This window comes from Dendrobium catenatum, unplaced genomic scaffold (genome assembly GCF_001605985.2).
Source record: "Dendrobium catenatum unplaced genomic scaffold, ASM160598v2 fragScaff_scaffold_128, whole genome shotgun sequence".
Classification (NCBI taxonomy): domain Eukaryota; kingdom Viridiplantae; phylum Streptophyta; class Magnoliopsida; order Asparagales; family Orchidaceae; genus Dendrobium; species Dendrobium catenatum.
The window spans coordinates 33,156-60,603 of record NW_021318590.1 but is presented as its reverse complement, the minus strand read 5'-3'; the positions used below and the strand labels follow the sequence as shown (position 1 = coordinate 60,603).

General features: G+C 36.4%; 1 protein-coding gene across 2 annotated transcripts in view; it reads left to right on the top strand.

The window, feature by feature from the left end:
* The first annotated feature begins 6,761 nt into the window (after window positions 1–6,761).
* LOC110107827 (zinc finger CCCH domain-containing protein 21) overlaps window positions 6,762–27,448 on the top strand; it is a 30,949-nt gene continuing 10,262 nt past the window's right edge. Inside the window, exons 1-4 of one of the 2 annotated variants that reach the window (XM_020838226.2) lie at window positions 6,762–7,255; window positions 7,362–7,446; window positions 7,562–7,711; window positions 7,820–7,908. In XM_020838226.2, coding sequence (XP_020693885.1) covers window positions 7,085–7,255; window positions 7,362–7,446; window positions 7,562–7,711; window positions 7,820–7,908 — 495 coding nt within the window. In that variant the 5' untranslated portion in view covers window positions 6,762–7,084. The remainder of the gene's footprint in view (window positions 7,256–7,361; window positions 7,447–7,561; window positions 7,712–7,819; window positions 7,909–27,448) is intronic. The other variant, XM_020838227.2, reaches the window with a different exon arrangement.

Below are 27,448 nucleotides of genomic sequence, written 5' to 3'. Positions count from 1 at the left end.
ATCCAAACTTTGATAGTAAATTCTTAATTAGGCCTATGAACTCATTAGAGCACTCTCGAGAAATATTATATTTAGTTTTAATACTGAGCATCATAACTACACCTAATAACTCAAAATGCGTAGTGCACCCATTCCACATAGGTTATTGAGTAGCACATAGTAATTTATAGAATTTTTGTGCTTAAATGTTAGGTGATCCATCTAAATGTTCTCTTTACTCTAGCCTTGCTGCATCAAAAACCATTTCTTTATTTTTTCTTGTATTCTAATCATGCTCCACTACTCTTGGAGTTGTGGAGGGACCACATTGAGAGTCTAAATATGGCTCATGCTCTCCATGTGAAGTACAACCCAATACCCTGGCATAAAGCCTTTGTGATATAAATCAAGTTTAATCTCATAAGGTATGCTTGATTTTTATGCTTTGAGCAAGGAAACCTAAACATCACTTTGATAAAAAAGAAGGTAGTTGATATGACATGTGAATAAAATATTAACTCTCTTAAAATATTCATCTATCAGTGACTTTCATCCAAACAACAATATATTATACATCCAATTCCTTTGACTATGAATATCCATTTATAACTTAGTTTAACAACCCTACAGAGAAAAAAAAAAAAGTTAAGCGCATCCTATTCTTTGGTAAATTATGTTCAACATAAGAGGCTAATTGTATGTATTATTTGTAACCTATTTAAGCATATTTATTATTTTTTATTTCTCTTATAATGAAGAAAATCAATATCTTATAACTAGATGTTCTTCTCAGGCTTGTCTACATTTCTTCTAAGTTTATTCTTTTTAACTAAAAAATATAAATAACTTTTTTTAACTTGTTGATTCTCTCCATAAAAGCTATAATGGCATAGGAACCATATTCTAAATAATCCTCATGTATATTGAACAAAAAATGAAGCATTAACTAGAAATAACCCTAATTAACTGATGTAACAATCATTCACAGTAATTATTCAGATAAAAAAAGAATTTTTAACAAAATCTAGTAGTTGAAACATTTAAAAAATAGGAAATAAACAAAAACAAGAAGTATCACCTTCCAAATATAAAAAAAATGCCAAAAATGGTCGAGAAATCACATAGAATGACAATGGGCGACGGACAAGCTGAAAGCGGCTTCTAGGAGGCATTCAGGAGGGAAAAAAATGTGAAATGGGATAGGGGGATGGGTTCGGCATGTAATAGTTTCTTTCCTACAAAATTATCGATGGTTTTTTCTATAAAAAAATTAAGTAACATTTTTGCCAAATAATTTCATCAAATCATCTATACTAATTAGTAGCATAATTCAGCCAAAAATTCTGCCGCTAATGCCCATATTTGTTGTAGTGAGGAGAAGACCAAAATAAGAAGCTATTATATGCTCTCCAAAGCTGAAAAACTTTAATCCACACACTCTTTTATCAAGCCTTCTATAACCTTCCTGAAATGTGTTTCCCATGAATATAGATTCAGTGCTTTCATATCCACTAATGCTTCTAAAAAAGCCTTCAACCTCTCATCCTCAGCATTTATAAGCCTTGCTCAAACTTGTGCTGGAACTTAGCCAATGGAGTATTGCATATAATTATTAATATTATGATAATCATGGTTGCTATTGTTGCAAGGTCCAACAAATTATAAAGAATTAATAAAGCAATACAAAGTTGGATGCTCGTCGAGGATGGAACCATAATGGAAATTTCACTATTCTATAACCATCAATGGTAATATAGTTTGTTATCTCTCCAGAAGAATGGACCATTTTGGTTGAGTTTGATAGCCTAAGTTGCTTCTGATAGATGACTACTGATAACAAAGACCTCACTTGAGTCCTAACCTTTTAGTTCGGAAGTATCACTCCCTATGTGACAAGGATTCTAATTTTTTTGCCATAAACAAAGTGATGATCAACATAAAATCTTCATATTTAGAGGTTCTGTTTGCTATTGATACCTTAATGAAAGATTTAAGTAGTAGAGGACCTGCAAAGAGTGTTAGAACCTTAAGAAATTCAAAGAACCCTAATGCTAAAATTTGATCTAAATGGCAAGGCACAACCACCCTTATAACATAAGAAGAAGAATTGTATTAGTTCTATTTTAGCTTATTAAATTGCTCCAAAAATAAAGAGTAGAAACTCTCCGCTTGGTCTTCTTTTCCCAACATAAGAATATCTTTCTCCTATAGTGGCTTTTCATAGCCTTTCTTCATTAAAGGATTCAACCACCAGAATAATAATTTACTAAATAAGCCCACACTTACAAAAGGAGTGACTGAAGCATGATCATCGAAATCAACTAAGTTGCCATCAGATTCAACCTTTAAAGGCTCATAACAAAGAGATGTTAATGGTTTCAGAATCCAACATTGTTTTTGACATCTTTGTGACCAAAACAAGAATAAGAATTGATACTGGAAAAGAAATGATATCTATGTATAGCTTGATGGATGATCTCAATTCACTACAATAAAACATTGAAGAGAAGATGCACATATAATCCATCAACTATGGGACGTAATGCTTGAAGTTATCATTTCCACTTTAATGTAATAGCCATTGGAAAATTATGGGACTTGTATATGATATGAGAACTATCCATTCCATTAAATAAAAGTTCATTAGATTTAAAATTTCTTCATAACAATACATTAAATAAAGCTAAAAATTCATCCATTGCATTAGGAATGTATCACACGACAATAAAATGAAGTACACTTTTGTCACGACGAAACATAATATTTATGCAAATTCCTTCAAAATTTTCTCATTACATTCAAATGTTGAAAAACTATATTTAAAAGATGCAGCTTTATGTATTGTTGTCCACACCATCCATACAAAAAATCCAAGATCCCAAACATGAATATTTCATTCAATGAGTTTTTTTTTTTCTTTTGGAGGTGTACACCTACCATAGGTAGAAACTTTAGTTAACTTTATAAAAGAAAATAGAAAGTGAACTCTACAGTAAAAAAATTACATGAACTTGAAAAAAGTTTTGTAATGGAAGATCCTTGCGTGAGAGTTCATAAGATGACTCACACTTTGTTTGACTCTTGAACTGAACCAAGAACAAGTTTCAAAATTATCATTTTAAAACCAAAATAGTTAATCAAGTGAAACTGATGGAATTACACTGCCTACCATTTCAACCAATGGTTGTAGATCTTCCTGAGCATCTCTGCGTGTCACCTCAATATGCATTGTCTTTTCACAAGTGATGTTATTTTGTCCACTCTATCTACATTTAATGTAAAGAAGCTTCACATTGGGACCTTTTTGGCTTTGAATGTGATGTTTGTTCATTGATAACTCTTTTTTGCATCTTTAATGGCCTAACCATCTAGGGTTTATTATATATTGATGGATATGGTGGAATCTTATCACTCTTTGGCCACTCATCAACACCATTTGAAGGCTTAATACTATATTAATAACTTCTCATATAATTTTCCACCATGCAGTAAGGATGAGCAATTAATCCTCACAGTCGCTCATAATTATATGAATTGTAGCACATACATGTTCAAATGGTATTCTACTTAACTCTCACTTCCTAGAACTACATATTTTTAAGTTCAAGTCAACCTTATTTTGAGCTCCATCCATGATACTTATGTCGTAATTGTCATCATTAAATTTATACCCAATACAAGAACCTGCTTCTTGCATATTATTTTCAAGAATTTTAATAATCTTACGACATAGCTTTTCTTTCCATTTCATTGAATTTCCCTTATTCTCCAATATCCTTGACCTGACCAAGGCAATAATACTTTTAAGCATTGACACAATATTTATCTCTATAGCTTCAAGAATGAGTGAATTGAACATTCACATATATTATTCAGCTAGTGTCACATTTGGGTATAAAGTTAAAATATGATTTTGATCATTTACTTGGAGGCTTCACACTTAATCATCTAATTGTTTCTACATCTAATTTCTCTAACTCCATTCTAAATGTGAATTAATTAATAGTTGTTGCCCTTGATGCTGCCCAATGCATTCTTTAACACCACACTAGTAAATCTTGCCAACTTGAAGTTTTGATGCAAATGTATAACGTAAAATCTATTGGTGAAATTAGGTAGAACATTCTTAAGAGATGGAATTAAATCTTTTTGCTTATCTAAAATGAAAGTTAAGTTATGCTGATTCTCTAAAATCTATAGATCTTTGTCTAGCAGTCTCAAAAACCACTCACAATTGCTTATGCTTTCTACTTCAACTACTATCCATATAGTTAAAAACATGTTATTATTGTCATCAAATGCAACCATAAATACCAATTATTGGTCCTCAACCTGAATTGAAGCCTTTCTTGCATGCCTTAAAAGTCAAAACATGCATAAAGTCACATAAATCTTTTCATCCCACACAAATATGAGTCCTTACTTGTAAGGACATAAAAAGTTGATCTTGGATTGCTATATGTAATTTCAAGACAATAGTCTCAAATTTTATTGAATTGATTTTCCCCTTCCTATATATAAACTATTTAGCCTTCTAAATCACCTATTTAACTTGAAAGTTTAATACATGCAACCTCAAGTCATCTATCACTTCTTTTATAAATACATTGCAATTTATTTAGGGATTAACTTTGATTTTGTTCGCATATCTCTTCATAATGATTATAAAGTTCAAAGTCTTAATGTAATAATTCCATATACATGTATGTTCTTGTAAAGATCTGATCTATCATGAATTGTTGCTTTCATGTTTTGAAACTTAAATACCAAAAGGGCAGTTTGGCCTCATGCAAATAACAACCTTACATCTTCTTTTATAATTCTTTAAAATTTTAATTTTAATTTTTTATCAAATTTGACGAGCTCTTAACGGCTTCTTTAAACTCCTCCTTACCAAAAAAAAAAGAGAGAGTAAAGAAAGAGTGATTTGATGAATCTGCCTTAGGATTAAAGGTCGATCATTTAACTATCATGTTGCTACAATCATCACATGAGTTCACACAATGAATATTACAACCTTTCCCCTTTAAAATTTTAGAAGGATATTCTTCAATAGATTCAATAGTTTATTTCCCTTAATAAATCTCTAATCCTGCATGCTTAATCTAATAATTTTTTCAGATAAATCTTCATCTTTTTTTATTTCATTAATATCATGAAAATCTTTAGATTCATCTGAATCAACATAGGTATAACCTACATCATCATCATCATCATCATCGCCATAATCATCATTGCCATAATTACTCTTTTTGTCCTAATACGTGTTTATATCAATCATCTCGATTAAACCACCAAATAATAGTGAGGAGTTTGAATCTTCAAACCACTCAGCTGAGAATATTTCTTGATAATCAGAAAATCTTGCTGTAACTTTTTGGACATCAAATATTTCATTTCTAATTTTTTGAAAAAAAAAATGTTATGCATGAAAAATTCATTAAATTTAAGTTAGAAACTTCTAAAAATAAATTCATGCTTAAAAAACTTACTAACTTTTTCAAACGCATTGAATTTAGCACCTCTTCATTATCTTGATTTGTTCTTATTATAAAATTTGTAAAAGCATTCAAATGAACACAAAATAAAATAAGTAAAACATAATAAAATTAACATACAATATAATTTCTCATTAATAAACAAATGTATATGTCATTGAGAAATTTTATTATTTTATAAAGGAGGATAAATCATCTAAAGCAAAATTTTGATGAATCACGCATAAATATTAATCATACTCCAGTCACAATTTGTTTTTTTTTTTAATACTAATCATATCATTCACAACTTGATATTTAATTAAGGAGGTAAAGCATCTAAAACTAGGCCAATGACAACTCTCAAAAATATCAACTTAAAAAAAAATTTACTTCTACTAGTTGCTTGTTTGAACTCAGCTCATCGCGTGGGTGCTCGATTGAACTTGACGATTGAGTAGATAAGGGTTCAGCGTGCAACGATAATTTCCTTGCGTTTAAGGACTTTGTGTCCATAGAAAGGTCTCTTCCGTGGCTGTTGGGTTTCGACTTTGCTGGAATTTGATTGTTGGAGTTCAATGTTGTCAAAAGATGTGAAGAACTATCGAATATTAGGGTTCGACGTTGCTGGAGTTTGACCTTGGGATTTGACATTGTTAGACTTTGATTGTTGAAGTTCAATGTTGCCAAAGGATGCGAAGAACGGTCGACTGCTGAGTTTGACGCTCGTGTGCTTTGATTCCGTCTATGTTGGGGGTTCAACGCTTTTAGGGATTCATAACTAAGGTTCAAAGCTCGCAATATGTTAAATCCTTCAATTTTGATTTCACCTTGGGACTTTACTGCAGCTAATTTTAACGAATTTACCATATTCAAGATATACCCTCCCGCAATTTATGTATTCGTTAGTTTATTGATTTTACTGTAAAAAATTTAACAGTGGAACTATTTTGATTTTTTTTTTTTTAGAATTGAGGGACTAAAATATTCTTTTAATATAATTGATAATTATTTTGATCGTTCTTGCATAATCGAGGGATAATTTTGATATTTTTCTCCTAAGACACTATATAAGAATGAGTACGTGAAATGAATGCATATAGATATATTTCAGCGTACTTAAAAAAAAAGTTTTATAATATTGAAAAATATATCCTATTAGACATCAGATAAGGATATCTATCCTGTTCTTAATTTTCTTCAAAGCAAATTAGATCTCAATATCCGAATCTTAAAGCCACATATAGATTGTGAACCTAACCAAACGTGAAAAAAAATAAAAAAAACCTAACCAGAAGTGAAAAACTCAAAAACATTCGCCCAGTCGAACGCGGAGGGGGATTTGGAGCTTCGTTTGTGGGGAGCAGGAGGAACCCAGATCGCTATTGCTTGCTGGGATATCGGAAAGCTGGAGAAACAAAATTGAGGGACAACAAACGTGCAAAAACCTTAGCTTGTGGCCAATATACAATCTTCATCGCCCCTTTTCCAAATCTTAATCGATCATATAGGAAGATTTGGTACTCAGTGTTCTTCGAGAATACACCGGAAGAGGAGAAGTAGGAGTTTCATCACTCCGAAGTTGTTGATTCTTTCTCCCGCGGGGTTTCTATTGATGCGGATTGCCTATGCCGCCGAAACAACAATCTAAGTCGGAACTCGCGAAGAAGCAGAAGGTTGTCGAGGACAAGACCTTCGGTCTGAAGAATAAGAACAAGAGCAAAAATGTTCAGAAATATGTGCAGAGCCTCCAGCAATCCGTCCAACCTAGGCCTGATCCTTCCAAAGTGGCCGCCAAGGTAATCTTTTTACCCTTTTTGACGGTACTTAATACAGATTGGTGACCATTTTGTGATTATAAAAAGCGCTTTTTAACTTCTTTTTCTCAAAATTTTGCTTGAGCAGAAGAAGCTGGAAGATGATAAGGCCAGAGAGAAGGAGCTGAATGATTTGTTTAAGGTTGCTGTTAACCAACCTAAAGTTCCACTTGGTATGTTGATATCTGATTCTAAAGCATGATAGTTTCATCCCTTCTTAATTTTTATCTTCGTTTTTACTGATCTTAACTTAATATTGTACGTTTTAATTCCATGGGCACTGCTCAGGTGTCGATCCCAAGTCTATTCTATGTGAGTTTTTTAAGGCTGGACAATGTGCGAAAGGCTTCAAGTGCAAGTTTTCGCATGATTTAAATGTGCAAAGGAAGGGTGAGAAGATTGACATTTATAGTGACAAACGTGATCAGGAAAGTACTGGTAAGGAGTGATGCTATGCTTTCCGAGCCCATTTTCTGTTTGTCTAATTAATGCCTGAGTTCTCTTGTTCTTGTCTATATACCATCTAACTTTGAAATTATGCAATAGAAACAATGGATGATTGGGATCAGGAGACACTGGAAAAGGTTGTTGAATCAAAGAAGTCAGAATACAATCAAAACAAGCCAACTGAAATTGTATGTTGTCCTTCTATTTTTAGCTTTTTTTTGGCTTGTCATGCTTTTCTTTGTTTGGGGAAGTTTGTCAAGGATATTGATGGGTCTGTGATTCAATTATAATCTTATTTCAAATACCTCTAACCAAGAGATTTTGCAATCCTTTCATATGTTGCAGTTTGGTTATAAATTTCTAAATTATGCAATTTTTTTCATTTAAATCTTATTTTTCATGAGCTTGCAAATGAGTCCCTTGAGAAGTGCTCTTTTTCACTTGTCACTTTCTTGATTGGGATCTTGAGAATATTTTAATGGAAATGTTATTATTAGTTTTATATTTTCTTTTGTGGACTTGGTGGAAGGCTTTTTGAAGGTGCATGCAAATTTGCTTAATTACTGTCTACCACGTTAATGCTTATGGATGATTGATAAATATACTCTTTTTTTTTTTGTTCAGGATGCATAATACAGGCTCTTTTTTTTTGGCAAAAAAAAAAGTGAATAAGCACTTTGTAATCTTTTAGAATAGGTCACATATGAGGCAATGCTTCCAAGTTTAAGGAGCTTTATTCGTACCATAATTTTCCTTTCTCTCCTTGGATCTGTATTGAAAATTGGAATTTGAGTTTACATTATATTTCTTGTTGGAATGTTATGTATTATTGATGGCAGTGGATAGCCTCTTGGTGAGAATAATGACTAGAAAAGGCTTTGGATCTTTAGTTTAATATTTAAATAAATGTTATGGAGTTTTTGGTGGAATAGTGAGGGATTCAAAGGGGTATACTAATACAAATGATAAGACTAGTCCAATTTAGACTGATTTGGTTTGATTTGGAAGATTGCTTTATAGAGTGATTTTTATGTGGGATAAATGACTGAAAATGATGACAGAGTATTAGTTAAGATGTGAACTTATGATCGGAAGTTAATGGTAGAGTTTGGTGGAGTTTAAGAGGGTGTCAAGGTATAGGGAACAAAGCTAAGTTCTATTGTCCTCTAATTTGTCCAATAGATGCGAAAGTGTTTATAATGACTTTAAGATATTGGTTGGTGATTTATTGGTCTTTGAGGATACTTATGAAGTGGTAGAAAATATTTGAAGAGTTTGGAGCAGGCATTTAAAAGGAGTTACAAGTGAATTAAAAAAAAAACATGAAGATGCCCACTTAACATACTTGATATAGGCAATCTATTTGAAGCCACCAAGCAGCAAGTAAATGAAAAGCACTTCTCCACCAAAATATTTCATTCATCAATGATAATTATAAAGTATTTCGACTCATATTTATAGGCATTGCATGACTCTTAGGCAATCATTTTTTAAGTGGAAAAAGAAATGAAAAAGGGAGGTAAGTTGTCATTTATGAAGAAGAATTCCAATCACCTATTTTTAATACTTCATACATGCCTATCTTTTCATGAATTTTCATACAAGTCTCTAAATGAAAATAAAATATAAATTACATTTAAAATATTCCAAGTTATGGGCTCTTGATTGAGCTCTTATAATTGGTCATCTTCTTTGATCTTTTCTTGGGCTTTATTTTTAGTTATTGTGGTTGAGTTTTTTACTTGATTATCTTTATCCACATTATGCACTACATCAACTACCCTGAGTTTAATTGAACTATGTTATGTATAGTTAAAATCTAAATAGTATTCTATTAATTGTTTGGCCAAAATCTCTGAGTCAATATGAGTCAGCCATGTATCATTAGTAGGTGGCTTATTCTTCTAATGAACTAAAAAGAGATGCTCAAAAACTAGTTCAGTCGGTTTTATCTTGATGGTTATATAATTAATCACAAAAAATGAGGGATTTTGCAAGTGGGAGACTTCATCTCTTGCTAAAGAGTTAGTCTTAACTTGATTTTCAATGAATCTTAAGGCCTAAGAAGTCAGTCATTTGAGTCAAATCTTTAATTTGGTCTTGAGAAACAGATTTGGGGTCATGAGATGATTTTTTTTTTTTTAATATGAAGAGATATATGAAGGTGACAGGGTGATAGATGAAAGAGAGAGCGAAATTTAAATTATAGATAAAAAATAAAATGAATTTCAAGTTAAGAGAATTTCCAAGTGTGGAGGGGAGTATAAAGACCTCTTACGCCCCAAGCATTTCTTATGTAGCTTAGACCATTTTGACAATTTTTAACTTCAAATGCAGTAAATTTTACATACATATATTTTTATGCATGTAATTTTAAATGCAAAAAAAATATGTCTAGATCTATAAGTTTAAGTTCGTAAGATAACAAACTATTTAAATTTGTACAAATAAATAACCTGTCTTATCACAAGAGATTAACACAAAAAAATTAAAGAATGTTACATAAAATTTTGCATGCATCAAGGAAATATTTTAATATTCTGTAGGTGTAGAACACCATTATCAAGATTTCTCTCAAGACAAATCTATGAAGAGGTTCACATGGGGATATTGGCTAGACTTTATGGTGGGACCTCCTAATTGAATTTTTATGCTTACATTATAGACTTGCAAGAAGTATACTACATATATGATGTAACCTAAGTTCTTAAACCAAGTAGGAGAACACTAGGAATGCAAATTAAGATACTTCCTTTTAATTTCACATAAACAAACACCAAAATGATAGATACTTAGTAGAAAATTAATAAAGGAAATTTGTTAGGAAATTGTATAAGAAAGAACAAATAACAAAACACATAAACTATAAACCCTAAGAACAATCACGAATGGTCACTTCACATACAAATACAAACTAGGGAAGGTGCTTACAGGAAAGGACAAACTAGCTAACCACCACAAAAATTATGATCCAATACAAGATTTTTCTCCTTCGGCAAATACCAAAAGAATAGGGCACATCACCACTTACTACTTATGATAGTTTAGAGAAGAAATGTACAAGTCGAAGGAAAACTGTAGAGAGAAAAAAAAGTAGAAAGAAGACCAAGACAAATAAGTAGCGGGAAGGTAGAAGATAGCCCATAAGCTTAGAAGAAACGCTCTGGTTTAAAATGATTTACTCACAATAGTTTAGAGAAGAAAGATACTTGTGGAAGGGAAACTGTGGAGAGAAGAAGTAAAAAGAAGTTTGAGACGAATTAATAGGGGATAGGGAGAAGACTAGCTTGCAAGCTAAAAAAACCCTCAGGTTTTTTAATTGATCACATTCCAAAAACTCTTCTTTGCACAAAGGAATTCAGGCCCAATTTATGGGAGAAAGAAGGGGGAATAACATTTAATATATCACATAAATGTGCCACCAAAATAGCCAATCAGAACCACCAAATTCAGCCCACATTAAAACTTTCTGCATATGAATCAACAAAGAGAAACCAGCAGCCAACAACAAGAAAATCGAGCAGCCCATAGGGAAAACTGAGAAGATAACAGGAAAAACAAGAAGCCAGTAAGGAAACCGAATAGCTTTTTGGAAATCCAAATAGCTTTTTTGAAATCCAAATAGCTAGTAGGGAACCCAAGCAGATAGCAGGGAAAACAAGAAGCCAGCAGAGAAACCAAACTGTCAACCGGTAATCCAAAAAGCTAGCAAGGAATCCAAGCAACCAATAGGGAAAACAAGAAGCCAACTGGGGAACTTAACAGCCGATGGGGAATCCAAACAGCTAGCAGGGAATCCAAGCAGATAGCAGGGAAAACGAAAAGTTAATAGGGAAAACAGAACAACCACAGGCAAAAAGGAGCAAGAAAACACAAATGGGAAGGCAATGGAATGTACTTATCTGAGAGCACCCAACCATGCATGATCATGAGTAGATTTTCATCATAGGGTCTTACAAAATAAAATTACCTTACGTCCAAAACACAAGAAAGAAAAAAAACATAACATAACAAATTTTGACTACATCAATATCCAAGCTATTAATATGAAATAAATCTATTATAAAAAAGATGTAGTAACATCAAACTTGTTAAAGTGATTTAAAAGCTTTTGGAGAAAAGTTCACCACAAGATTTTTTTTTTGTTGTTGTGTAAAAGTTATAAGTTGATTTGTTCCTTCTCAAGTTCACTTTGATATTAAATATGACGGTGGTTGATATTTGTTTGGTGACTAAAATACTGAATCTTTAGTTTAATATTAAGGAAATATTCTAGAGTTTTTAGTGGTGAGGGGTTGAAAGGGGTATACTACTAGGAATGCCAAGACTAGTCTAATTTCTGTTGATTCAGAAGATCACTTCAGAGTGTGATTTTATGTGGGATATATAATTGAAAATGATGATGGAGAGTTAGCTTAGGATTATGATCTGAAGTTGATGGTAGAGTTTAGTGGAGTTTAAGAGGATGTCGAGATATAGGGAATAAAATTAAGTCCTAGGGTTCCCTGTAATTTGGTTGAGAGTCGTGGAAGTATTTAGAATAATTTAAGATCTTAATTATTGATTTATTGGTCTCTAAGGATACTTATGAAGTATATATAGATATTTGAAGAGTTTGTAGCAGGTATTTAAGAGGAGTAACAAGTGTCTTAAAGAAAATATAAAAATAACTATCTAACACACCAATGATAGGTGTACTACTTGAAGCCACCAAGTACCAAGTAAATGAAAAACCCTTCACCAAAATATTTCATTCATCAATGAAAAGTACAAAGCATTTTGACTCATTTATAGGCATTAAAAGTCTCATAGGCACCCACTTTTTTAAAGGGAAAAAGTAGAGGGAAATAAAGGGAGGAAAATAAAGTGGTGTTAAGTTGTCATTTATGAGGAAGAGTTTCAACCACTTATTTATATGCATTAAAAGACTCACCGCCTTCCGCCACCACAACCCGTTGCTGACCTCTATTGCCAACACTGCCCGTTACTTGCCTCTGCCGTCGTAGGTGACCGTCAACGATATCGCTGGCAACCACCCGCCACCACCCACCTTTGGACCCCTCCACTGCTGCCAGCCATCACTGTCGCTACCTGTCATCGATCGTCGCTGCGACCCCACTCCAACCTCTGCCACTGCTTGCCACCACCCACCTCCAAGCACTATTGTTGTTTCCGACCACCATTTTCACCGCCACTGGTCACCGACCACCGACCACTGCCACCCACACCACCCACCACAACCCACTAAAACTGGCCACCACCCAACCTCTGGCTATCGCCCGCCACTGACCACCGATTGTCACCAATTTCCATAGCCAACAACCACCTGCTACTGTCGATAACCCACTCTTGACTACCTATTGCCGCCGTCAGCCACCACTGCCTCGCCACCGGCCACTAACTACCACAATTTTTTGGAATTTACGTTGCATTCATTTTAATTCAAGCCAAACAAAAAAAATAATTATATGCATTTATTTTACACTTATCCAAACAACTCTAAGGGGCTGTTTGGTTGAATGTAAAGTAAATGCAATATAAAGTAAATACAGTATAAAGTAAATACTTTAAGGTTGTTTGGTTGTCTGTAAAGTAAATGCAGGTTTTTTTTTGTTTGGTTCTGTGTATGCAGAGTAAAGTAAAATCAGAGGCCCATTTGGATGAGGCATTTAATCGAGCACCTGATGTGCATATTTCCAAATTGATTTTATTTTCCATATTAAAGTGATGTGAAACAAACATGCGATGGAGGAGTTACTTTAAGAAATTAAAGAGATCCATTGGAACTTAATAACCCAAAATAAAACTATCATTTATAATAAAAGAGTGATCCTTAGAACTCTTAGTTTTTAACTTGTTTAGGCAACGAAGAGTGACATCGATTAACCAAACAATTCAAGAAAACACCAAGAATAATTGTATGCTACGACAGTAAACAATAATCCATGATTTAATAAAGAGAACTTTCACCTTTGGAGTCCATACGCTCAACTAATCTAGGCTTTAGCGGAAGAAGCGTCTTCACATTAGAACCGAGGTCACTCCGAGGAAACTCACGAAGGAAGAAGGAACGCTTGGTCGTCGTTCTTGGATAGGCTAGCCACTTAGGTCCACCACATATGAATACTGTACAGGGTGTTTGCTTTGTTAGATGGGAGGACTAAAGTGTCGGTGGGGAGACTTTTTCCAAGCCAACTGGTCCCATGGGAAGCTGTGGGGTTAGGAAGAAACAAGCCTTCAGACCAAGGCAATTTAATTTCAGCCAACGCCAATGGAAGCGGGTAGGGAGAAACAAGCCTCAGACGCAAGCAATTTTAGATGTTTCTGAATTCCAATTAGGGGAGGAGACGTGGGTGGGAAAAGCAATTTGAAAAATCCAATAATTTTCCAACATGAGTACCAACAATTAATGAGCGGATTTATAACGGTTTAATGGGAACAGCAATATAAATAATTGAAAGAGAATTAGTGGTGTGATTAGGAAGAAGAGAATTAGAGGTGGTCGGCCTCAAGGAGAGTATGGGAGAGCAAACAGAACATCTTATGCGGATTCTTAGGAAATCACGCTTAATTGGCTGATCCGTGAATCATCAGTTTAAACTTTATTAATTAAGTCTACCTAAGATGGATGGCTGCTAGCTCCTCTGCATGAACCGTTACATGATGAAGGACTTAAACAGGTTAGTTCCTAATAACAAATTGAAGTAGAATAGGAAGTAATAGAAGCATGCGATTTGGAAATTCGAATTTAGACGGGCTGCTGATCTGAGTCGGGGGGGAGCTTGGCGGGGGGATGCTGCAGCAGGCCTGGAACTCGGATTGGGTTCTGGTTGCTGGCGCCCAAAGGGTGAGTAGTGCTGGGGCTGCGGTCGTGCGAGGCTCGGCGGTTGGTCGGCGCTTTGGGCTTTGGGTGCGGCCCGGTGGCCTGACTGGCCGGCGGTTTGACTGCATGCCGGCGGCCTGAGTAACTCAGGGAGGGGCGGTGGCAAGAGCAGGGGAGGGGACGGTTGTGGGGAGAATTTTAGGGACCAAAATTGAAATTCCAACTTCCTCCAAGAGGCTCCAACCCAAATCCACACAACGAATGAGATCAAGAGCAATGAAAGAAATAATAGAGCAAGAAAGAACCTAGAACTCACAAAGAGATCTAGCTTCTCCTATGAACTCACTAAGAGATCATGGAGGTTTGCAACTCACAAAGAGACATGACGTGGAAATTTTCATTCATCAGAACTATCTATTACAAGAGAGGACCATATAAATAGAGCTCTCAATGAAAATAAAAAGCAAAAGACTAAAATGCCCTTGGGCTTACAATAGCGACCAAATACCCATAGGGCAAAATGAAAACATAAAATAAATAAACTACTACATAAAAATAATGGAAAATACAACTCATGCTCGTAACCATCGATCTCCGGCGTCGAAAAATGCTAACAGATGTCCTCATCATTCTCCCTAGGTGGGAGAAACTCGACCCGTCGAGTAGATATCTATGAGCCCCTCGTACAACTCTAGGAGATCTGGGTCTAGCTCTGTAGCTCGTCCCTATCAATCTAAGTATCCTCTATTCGGTGTCCCTTTCAAGGAATCGGATATCTTTGGCACCCACTTTCCTTTGGGGAAATGACCTATCATCTAGTATTGCTTCGACCTTCTCCGCTATAGGTAAGTAGGGGTAAGTTGGGAGTGGAGTAGGCTGGGGGATCTCACACAGGTGGGGTCACACAAAGCTAATTTAAGGAGTGGATGTTGGGGTTAGATTCGGGTCCTTCAAAGGCTAACAGGTCTTCTATATTAAATGTAAGGATTCATGTTAAAGCCTCAAGAGAGGTCCAGTACGTAGGCTTACTATTAACTTTGAGATTCCTTAATGTTCGTGTTTCGAGCATGCAGCTTCGTACCATCACAAAGTCTCCCACTGTGAATTCTTTGGACCATCTTTTGTTATCAACAATAATTTTAAGGATGGATGTTATTTTTGTTCATTTTCTTTAATTTCGATGAGTACTCCTGAAGGTGAAATGCAGATGCAAATGCAAGAGATCGGGTGTGCATGATGAATGAGGCAAGAACTCATGAGCTTACAAAAGTTTAAAACAACAGACAAAATAGGAAGACAATAGACTACAACACTCACACACACATACTAACTCACACGAACACAGCTAGAAAAGTGGAACAGTCACAAAGAGTGGTTTTAAAGTGTTCGATCTAATGGAACGGTGTAGGGGGAGCAATGAGACATCTTAGCTAAAAGGGGCCTCTCCGTAGGCATCTTAGCTCGGTCAACAGCAGTCTCCCAGGGGTAGTAAGGTGTTGAGTAGGTCAGCCAACTAGGAGATGGAAGGTCCTTAAGGGAAAGAACAAGGATGTAGCGGGCACAATGTAGAATCAGGAGTATGATAGAACGAGGGTCATCACTCTCTACCATAAAAACATAGCCCTAAGAATCACCAGCAGTATGGGACTCAAAAGTGGGTATCGTGCCCAGAGTAGATGTGGGTCAACATGAAAGTGTGGGCTAATATTCTCATTCAGTTGGTAGGCGGAGTGAATGGGGTAAGCCCAATCTGGAAGGACAAACTCTTTTAGAGGTAAATCCAAAGGGACAACTCCAAAAATAGGCTCCAACAAGTCAAAAGATGACTTCTGGTACAAAATTAGGCTAAAAACTTTCGACTCAAAGTACTGTCTTCCAAAGTAAAATCAGATTTGGTTTCAATCCTAAGACCCGTAGGTTCCGTTTTACTTGTATCAAGTGACAAATCGGATTGACTTACTTCCAACTTGGATTATCTAAGTCGTCATTAGAATTACCAAGATTATCCAAATATCCGGAATCATCTCGAGTAGGTGTTACAACTAACTCGGGATCTTTCAAATTTACATCCAAAGTGTTCGAAGTCCGGTTGGTTTCCTCCGAATCACACTACTATCATCAAGCATACTTTGTCCATAGACTTATCCTCGAGGAGACTAGGATCGGGGTGGGTTAAGGGGTCAATATTTAAAGGTTCTTGCTTCCTAGCTCAGGGTTTAAGTCATCCAGGGAGTCTGATTCTATCTCTTTAGTTTTATCCTCAAAGAATTCTTCGTTATCGATAGTATCCACGAAATGGGTGTAGTCAGTCTCGGCTTTCAGCAGATTTCTTTTCTTTTACTGCAGTTCTTTACTAAGATGACACGTGTAGGGTCAACGGCTGGGAGGTCAAAGGTTGACTAAGTTGGCCAGAGTTATTCCACGTGGGAGTCATAAGAGATTTGTTCAACCAAGACCCATAGAGGTTCGTCTATTTTAGGTTAAGTGAAGACCTAAAGGTGGGGCAGCAAATCCGAGGTTATTAATTGGTGGGTGTCCTTGACCACAGTAAGGTCCACGGTTGTTCCAGCAAGAGATGTAGGGTGCGGTCTACTAGTAAGGGTCGGTATTTCAAATTAAGTTCTCGTCTCATGTCTTTCCAAGTAAGGTACTCACGCGAGACTCTCTATAGTATCTTCTAATTTCATCAAATCTGAAGAGCTCGACCTTTAAGTTGAGACTTAGCGATGCTGATCTGGTGGGATTCAGGGACATGACATGATTCAAAATTATTCCTACTAGTTGTCTAACCATTCTCTAAGGTAGTGAGGGTCGAAGAACCATCAAAGGGTAGGCAGACGATTGGTGATGCTAGGTGAGGTCGAAGAGACCTAGGTTCAGGTCTCGGTTGATAAGCTGAGTGGGGCATGTAATTGGAGTGGGGATAGTCAATGGGTTTTCCGTCATAATCTAGTCATATTGCCCACCTAGGTTAACGATGTCATCTAAACTCTTTGGAGTCTTATTGGGTCCATGGGTAAGTGGTCAAGTGAAATTAATGAAGACTGGGTGCCAGGTACCACTCTACAAAGAGAAGACACCATTTCGACTTGCTATATGGTGCAGGAAAATGCTGGGCAGCAAGCTACAAAGGTGGTTTAAGAAATCTAGGCAGTTAGGAAGGTTGTAAAGTTAGGGACAGCACCTAAATTCGAAGAAAACAAGCTTCTAACGCCCCTAAACGGTGCAGTTTTTGAGTGGACAGCAATCTAACACCACTAGGAATAATAACCTAAGTGTGTAGGGAGACTTCTAAGGCGTGGACAGCAATTAGGACTTCAATCAGAGACTCCCAACGACCTCTAAACACTGCAGGAATCAAAGCAGCAGCCAAACAAGTGTTTAGATTCCCTAAACAACGTCTAACAGCTGCAGGAACAGTGAGGACAGCAGTGTTATCAAGGTGTGGTTGCTCTAAACACTTAGGAACCTTACAAACAAAGGCCAACACAAATACGCTAGCTAAAATGAACTAACTCAGCTAGATGCTTGCAGGAAATGCAGAAACAGTAATGAAAACAGTGAAAAATTCTATCTACGCAATGATATGCATGCAAGTTTAGAACTACAACGAGAAGCTAGACCCTAGGATGTTTTCTAACATGTCAAGTATGCTAACCATGCTCTGATACCAAGATGATGTGAAACAAACATGCGATGGAGGAGTTACTTTAAGAAATTAAAGAGATCCATTGGAACTTAATAACCCAAAATAAAACTATCATTTATAATAAAAGAGTGATCCTTAGAACTCTTAGTTTTTAACTTGTTTAGGCAACGAAGAGTGACATCGATTAACCAAACAATTCAAGAAAACACAAGAAATATTGTATGCTACGACAGTAAACAATAATCCATGATTTAATAAAGAGAACTTTCACCTTTGGAGTCCATACGCTCAACTAATCTAGGCTTTAGCGGAAGAAGGATCTCACATTAGAACCGAGGTCACTCCGAGGAAGAAGGAACCTTGGATCGTCGTTCTTGGATAGGTAGCCACATAGGTCACCACATATGAAATACTGTCAGGTTGCTGTAGATGGAGGACTAGTTGTGGTGGGAGACTTCCAGCACGTCATGGGAAGCTGGGTAGGAGAAACAAGCCTCAGACCAAGGCAATTTAATTTCAGCCAACGCCAATGGGAAGCTGGGTAGGAGAAAAAGCCTCAGACCAAGGCAATTTCAGATTTTCTGAAATTCAATTTAGGGAGGAGACGTGGGTGGGAAAGCCAATTTGAAAATCCAAATAATTTCCAAATGAAGTACCAACAATTAATGAGGGATTATAGGTTTAATGGGAAGCAATTAATATAATTGAAAGGAGAATTAGTGGGGTGATTAGGAGAGAGAGAGAAGAGGTGGTCGGCCTCAAGGAGAGTATGGGGAGAGCAAACAAAATCTTGCGCGATCTCCTTAGGAATCACGGCTTAATTGGCTGATCCGTGAATCATCAGGTTTAAATTTATAATAAAGGTTTCCTAAGATGGATGGCTGCTAGCTCCTCTGGCATGATCCGTTACATGAGAAGGCTTAACACAGGTTAAGTTTCCTAATAAAAATTGAAGTAGAATAGGAAAGAATTAAAGCTGCGATTTGGAAATTCGAATTTAGATGGGTCTGCTGATCTTGGTGGGGGGGGGGGGGGGAAGGCTGGCCGGGGTTGGCTGGGTGGCTGGGCTGAGCTGAGCTGGAATCCGGCAGCTTGGGCGGTTTGGGGTGGGCGGCGGAAGGAAGGGGGGAAGGGAGCGACGGGTTGGTGGGCTTGCCGGTGTGCTGCTGGCCGGCGGGTTGGGCTGGCCGTGGCTGCTGGCCGGCGGTTGAGCTGCAGGCCGGCGGCCTGAGTACTCCAGGGAGGGGGCGGTGGCAAGAGCGGGGGGGGGGGGGGGAGGTTGTGGGGAGAATTTTAGGGACCCAAATTGAAATTCCAACTTCCTCCAAGAGGCTCCAACCCAAATCCACACAACGACGATGAGATCAAGAGCAATGAAAGAAATAATAGAGCAAGAAAGAACCTAGAACTCACAAAGGAATCTAGCTTCTCCTATTGAACTCACTAAGGAACATGGAGGTTTGCACTCACAAAGAGAACATGACGTGGAAAATTTTCATTCATCAGAACTATCTATTTACAAGAAGGACCATATAAATAGGCCTCACAATGACAAATAAAAGCAAAAGACAAAAATGCCCCTTGGGCTACAATAGCGACCAACCCATAAGGGCAAAAACGGAAAAACATAAATAAAAATAAACTACTACATAAAATAATGAAAATACAACTCATGCTCGTAACCATCGATCTCCGGCGTCGAAAATGCTAACGATGCCTCTATTCATAAAGTCCCCTCAAAAGATAAACATTGCGGCTTCCAGTTTCCACACTGAGTGGCCATCAACCTGATCACAAAATTTGCTTTGCTTTGAAGTGGAAAAGGTATACCTTGGAGCAATAAACAATGATGCATACAAACCACCACCGCACCTGAATGAGGAGCTCCCTTACTTGGGTTCGATTGGTCCTTTTAGCTGGTCATTCAGTTGCCTCACTGCTCATTTCCAGGAATTCACTAAGTGTGGCTGTTGGAGTCGGTTTGAGAAGCGATGGTGTGGATATCGAGCAGTGTGTTGAGTGATTCGTGAAGTAGAGGAGGATCGTTTGTCCATGAGAAGATAAATGGGAATAATGGTGGCTCTAAGTTGAGTGAGGAGTGAAAGGAGAATAAAGAAGCACGTGGAAAGGAAAAAGATATGTTACCTTCACTACAAGCGAGCTTTTTTGAATGCCTCCTAGTTATAAAATTTTGAGTTTAGTAAGATAAATGCTTGGATGTTGTTGTTGTTTCAATTCTCCTAGTTGTAGAACTTTTAGTTTGGAGAGTGATATTATTATACTTTTAGAGTAAACATCATTGCAGGGTTGATATTGAGTTGAAGTTATGTTGCTTTAACATAAACTCAAAATTGAGTGTTATGAATTTTGACTTCAACCAAGTTCAATTTGAGTTGTGAGTGACCATTCTTAGTCAAGTGATCTATATGTAATTATTAAATGTGTAATTATTGGTTCAAGTTATATATGTGTGTGTAGATTTCTAGCTAATTGAACTAATAGTTGGATGAGACTTCCAAAGAGTGAGAGGATACATGGTATAGAGATAACATCAGTGAGCATTTCACTAGAGGAATTCACTGTTTTTTCTGGCAGAATTATCCGTTGGAAAAGAAGAAAATCCGCTGGAAATAATTCCGTTGGCAAAACACGCGTTGGAAAAATTAGCGTCAGAATTTTTCCGTCATAGATTTTATCGACTGATTTTTGGCGGTGTCCAAAATGGTTTTCGACGATTCGCATTGGCAAGATGTTGGGCTAAGATTCCGCAGGAAATTCCACCGTAATCCACCCGTAATTCTGGCAAAAAATTCTACCAAAAAACGATGGTATCGAGTTTTCGGCAAAAAAATCCACCGAAACCTGTGGCTTAGAAAAATACTTTGTCATGTTATTATCCTACAATAACCCACAAAGAATGTATCAATCACATAAATGAACTCAATTAATAAATAGTTGAACATTCCCAAAAAAAATATTATTCAAAATGCATTATATGTTGACCAAGCACCATACTGTACAAACCTTAGTCAAAATACATCAGTTCTTAAACTTACAAAAAACCAACAAAAAAACTACAAGCAATCCAGGCTCTAATTATCTTCTGTTGACTCACACTCTTCGTCCCTGCGGGTTATGTTTGATGGAACTGCTCCCTGATTATGTGCATCTCCTCCAATATCTTGCTTTACTACATTTGCATATCGGCTTGTGGATTTTCGCATTTGCTTTAGTTCAACTGTCAGGGGAGCCACCTATTTGCTAACTAACCTCTCCTGGATGCTAGCTAAGAAGCTTGATGAACTAAGATTGTCCCTTGAATGCATAAGCCTGCAGGCTTAATCCATAAAACTCTGCCCTTCTACATTTCGGTCTTTTGCCCATGACCACATAATATAGTCGGAATAATCATTGATCCCGCAGAGGATTCCTCATCAGCTACTGTTTGGTCTCTCGAAATCTTGTATGACTTATTCTTTTCTAAAAAATATAAGATAAATATAACTGTTATATTGTGTCACTAAAATTGAGGATATGGGATGAAATTGAGGATATAGGGTATGAAATTGAGGGCTGGTAGATGTAGGTGTAGGCACGGTCGGACTCGGCTGGGTCTGGGCGGCAGGATGTGATGAGGAGGTCCCTCAGATGGTTTGACCCTATTAGATGGGCCACTACTCACATTCTTTCGCCTACCAAATATATTCATGATTGACTTGCAAGTGGGCACATCACCAAGCCATATGCAAAATAAGAAAAAGTAAGTACTTAAAATAACTAAATATAGGAAATGCTGTAAAAAATGCATATAGTAGAGATATTAAAAAAGAAAAAAAAAGCTTATAAAAATATGAATGTAGAAATCTAACATATGAAAATATATTCACCGTTCCACTACTACTATACTTACTCGATTGACTTCCATCTTACCATGCCCTCTCATTAGCTACTTCATCCTCACTATTAATGTCAATATCCTCTAACTGTAACTCACTCTCATTTTGATACGACATGATCGTCAACATCATTAGCAAGTTCTTTAACATACATTCATGTTGATGTGCTGCTTGTATTGTTAATACTCCTTTCAGTAATGCCTTGGATTTTGTCTTAATTACTAAAAGTCAATTTTGCTTAGCCCGCACTTTACTAGGTAGCTGGCAAAGTACACTTGACTCCCTGGCCAGCTATGAAAAATGGGTCATACTTTTGCCTATCTCCTACCTCACTTAACTTCGGGTAAATCCATATTATGGATATATCTTGCATCTCTATTTTGCACTAGATAAAAATGTTTGCAATACATGGAAATAATGATCAGAATGGTAAAGATTATTAAGTAAATAAATAGATTAAAAATAATTGCAAAGAGTTCTTCATGGAAGCTGAGGCAAGGAAAACGACTAATCTTGCATTAATTTGATCTGGACTTTAAGAAGATGCAACTCTAACACAATTTGAGCGTTTGATATTAATCTTAGCAAATTTGGGCATAGGCTTCTTGTTTCATGCAAAGTAATCCATTGGCATTCACAAACAAATTTTTATCAGATTAGTGAAAATATGTCCTTGGAATTTACTATTTGTAGTGGAAAACTTATCATTATATACCTTAAAAACAATTTATTATAGTACTATTTAACAAATAGATTGGATGTAAATTCACAATTGCACGGGTAGAAAGAGGGGAATATCTAAAAAAATGACAACGGGAACTCCTTTTTATGAGTCAAACGCAAAAATGGAAATGGCAAGGGAAATTGTGTTTTAATATCTTTGAATAAATCAATCTCTATAGTTGCTCTGTCCTAATAATGCAATAAGAAATAAGGTTAAGGATACAGGCAAATTAAATGTGCTTACGCCAAGTAAACGGAGGCTTGCTGCAACCAACATGAGGCACGAAGGAGCAATGCGTACCAGAGAACAGAGGTCGAATCTTTACTGAGAACGATGAACGACGACAATCAAGCCCTAGGGTGGGCTATCGGGCTGCACTCTTCACGTAAAAATGGAGTTTTTGAATGTTATTTCGCGTGAAATTGGCGTGAGGAAGCGGAGGATTTCTGCCGGAATTCCACTTAAATCGGCAAACTTTTTCAGACGTGATTCCAACCGTCCATGCCACCAAGAAAATAGCATGATTTCTTTCCTGTGATGTTTATGGGATAGGAGTAGGATTTTGATTTATGGAACTTGTTAAAGATGAGGCTTTATGCTCTTGTCGAAAAGTCATGGGTGTTTTTTTTTTTTTTTTAGTTTTCATTTCCCCATTATTTTTGCGAGTTCTCATAGTTCACCACTCATGCGAGTGATGATTTGCTGTTCACTAAGAACAATTATTATGATAAACGTTTTGCTGCTAAGGTTGTTTGAAAGGTTTAGGCAAGTTTAGCTTTGAAATGTAGTGACTTTTTGATTTGATGCAATTTTCAGGTCAATGCCCACCTTTTCCCACTGAGATATTTGATAAAATGAAATGTTTTACCACTATACAAAATTTTTGGGAAATGAATGCAATTTCTGTATTGGTGGCAAGTATTATATGTTGCGCTGGGTTTGGCCCTATGGAGTAGAAAGGAGATGGCCTTGGGATCGAAAGTTCTAAGGTGGTAGTCTGGACTTTTAAATTTGAATGGAAACGCTTTACACCTGTAATTTATATCGGGTAGAACCAAATTGGACATCTCTCTTTAATTTAGAATAAGATAAAAAAGAAGCAACCTCTTGCCTAGTTGTTGCAATGAATGACTTTAGTTGGTTGAGGAACTTTGGAATTTATGAGGTGGAGATTTGTTTTTAAGTAGTAGTAGAATCAAATCTGAATGTAGGTGGGACTACTGATGTGGACATAGGAGCTTGGAAAGTTTATCTAGATGATGACCCTCGATCTACGCAATGATTGAGTCGATGTACTTCTGAAGTATTATATATTTGTCTTTTAATTATTTTGTTTGTATTTGGTTTTTCCCGCTTTTACCCCTTAGGCGAGGATTTGTGTGTAAGCTTTAGAGGGTATTTGTCGTCTTTTTATATTTGAGCTCATTTAATCGAGGCTAATATTAGCCCTTTGTTTCTCTTTTCATGCTTATGATTGAACTGATAAAATTTTTTGTCAAATTGCTTGAAGTTCTTTGTTGAAACTTAAGAATCTTGGAGGAGAGAGTCCCCTAGGAGAGGGAATTTGGATCACGCACCAACTTGGAGACGATCGGGTCGTGGGTTCTTCTTCTTTATAATTTTCCTTTTACCACTCTTCACCTAAGCCGACATATAGTCTCTCCAAACTCCTAAGCCCCCCGCCGGCCCAACCTAATCCCCCCCACCACCAACCCGCCGGGTTACAATCCATCACCACCCACCAACCGAAATGCCACAAGAGCCCCCCTAAGCCGCTGGCAACACACCTCTCCCCATCTTTCCCTCCACAATTCAATACGCCCTTCTTGAATAACTTCTCATTAAGTGGTTCACAGTCTTAATTTAGGAAGGTCTAATTTTCAAATTTGTCAAATATTAATTTGAAATTTGAAAATTTCGTTCCTATTTAAGAAACCTAATTGAGGAAAGTTACTAAATTAAATCTTATTTGAATTTCAACATTAAATTTGGATTTATATTAAATCTATTTCCTTAATCCTAAAGCCCAAATAGGAAATCCAAATCTCTCCCCCACAATCCCCTCCTAACCCCTTGAAGCCACTGCCCCTATGGGAAATCCTTTGGGTATTTGTTTTCCCCAAAGACCACTAAGCTCTCTCTTGGAATAATTCCTATTTTCCCCCACCTCCCTCTTTTGGCGGAAATTTCCAAAGAGCTCCACCTTCTTAATACTTTCCAAAAACTTATATTTTAGCTTTGGGGGAAATAAAATCTCAAAAACCCTCTCTTGCGCACTCCTTCTTTCTCTGCTTTAAATTATCTCATCAGGGGATTAATTAAGGTGATGTTTGAAAATACTTCTCCCTCACAAAAATCTGAACCAACGTTAATTCCCCTCCTCTTCATTGGCCGGCATCCCTTCTCCCTCCACTTCAAAAATTTTGCCGGGAGATATTTCTCTCTTCTGTGGAGTTCGCAAGGAATCAATTGATCATCTCCATTAACACACCCATTCTTTCAAAAAGTCAATGAAAAATGGCGATTCGGAGGCTTGAACTACGATTCTTTATGAGAACAAGGAACGTCACATTCTCCACCTGTCCACTTCTTTGATTTCAATCGGGAAGTTGATCGTTCGTTGAAGAATACGTGGACGGCTCGGTCTTCAGGCTATCGGAGCCTTGATCGAGGCAGCTTGCCAACACCAGTGGCAATTTGTTTTCGGGGGTCTGCCTAGGGTGAACTTTCCTTTTCATTTACTTTCCTAATCATTGGATCTTGCAAGGGGGTGACAAGTCACAAAGAGCCGGTCTTCGCCTTCCATTGTTGCCGTCCGCTGCTACTTATAGTAACAAGTAGGAATGAGTGTGCTTTTTATTGTGAGTATCTTAATTTGTTGAATTAGGGATTTTTGTTGAAAACTACTTATTTGATGTTTGTTGAAGTTGTTTGTTGTTTTGATTAATCCAAACAGATTATTTGTATTATGGCCGTAATTAATGACGCTTCTTACATTTTCTCTTTTTGTGTTAAATAGATAATGTCTTAATTGTTTTGTTCTTTTCAAACCATGCAAGTTTTTTAACGGGCAATTCATTGTTAAAGCTTTGGTAGGTCCTGCAGTACAACCTGTTTTTCTTCAATTGAAGTTTTTGGGTTTGGTTTGGTTATGTTTGTGGATATTGGATTTTGGCTGTTTCAATTTAATTTAAATGGAGTTTGGTGGAATATAGGGCTAGAATGGTTGACAATAAGGGGGGAGGGGAAGGGAATGACGTTTATTCTATATGTGCATGGGTATGTTTACTTATTCCACATGGATAGTAGAATTTATTGGGGTTCATTATATTTTTTTTTTTACTGTGCCATGTACAGTAAAAACAACATCAAATGCAAGGGAAACTTGGTATAAAGAGGGATACTCGGCTTTGGTATGGAAGAGAAAAAAAAACAAAGATTTAGGGCTTCGTTGGGAGAAAGCATAAAAGCCGTCCCGAACGAAGCCTAATTGGGGAAACTGACTTAGACATGGTGTAGACATGCTTTAGAATCACAATCCTGCACATCAGAAATGATAGATTAACTATCTTGCTTTTGATAACATAAAGCAACTGATCAGCTAATAGCGAAGAATGGCGCAGAGGTATTGTCACCGGGGTGAGTCAACAGCAATAAATCAGGAATCGGTTAATAGCTACAGGAATGTGACAACATATAGCTTGCAAGACCTAGTGGATGAAAATCAGTAAGTTTATTTACTTTTGTGCACGAATTTATTTCCTTGGCACAATGTCAGCTTTTTCGTTCAAAGAAGTATAACTGGCTTAATCTTCTAGGATTCATTTAGCTCGAAATCATGTATATGATTTGGGTCTGTTTTGAAATAAACATCATAAATATCAGACTTTAAATTTTATCGGGTTTTATGATTTGCTAGCTTGTTGTTGAAGGAATTTATTGACTTCAATGTTGAATCACCCTTTTTTTTTATTTTTTGAATTATATGAACCCATTTGATGTTGAAACTAGCTTATAGATTGCTATAGGTCGTTTCTTTATAATGGTTTACGGTTTGATGAAAAAAATTAAAAAAAATTTACACAGTCTGTTTTAGTTCGTTATGGATTCATGGCAAAAAAAAAAATTATACTCAGTAGATTTCTAACTAAGTTCCTGATTTTCTAAATTTCTTGGATCATGATTAGGATATGAATCTAATCTATCTACCATGTGGTTATCTTAACTTCTATGCTTATTAAACATTTTTTGGGTTACAAACATGTAAATTAGTTCCATGTCTTCTAATGCTTAAAATATTAATCATTAGTTTTTTTTTTTTCTGATCATTTTCTTTATTCTCTATGAACTAGAAGAATAGTTATTTTCCTGCAATCTCCTATATAGTAATTTTCATCATCTTTGGGAATTGGCAATTGAAAATATTGTTTGAAACCTGTTTTGTTAGGAGCATATAAATGATTAGTGATTGATCATTGTAACCATTAGTTTTTGACCATCTGACTGATTTATACCCCTAGTTTTTGCATTTCTGGTATGCTTGTAAACAAAATAAGACTTATTATGTCAAGTTCTTGCTACGAACTTGTTCTAGGATGAATAGCAGCAATATAATTGGTTCTCTTTTTGGCAATTT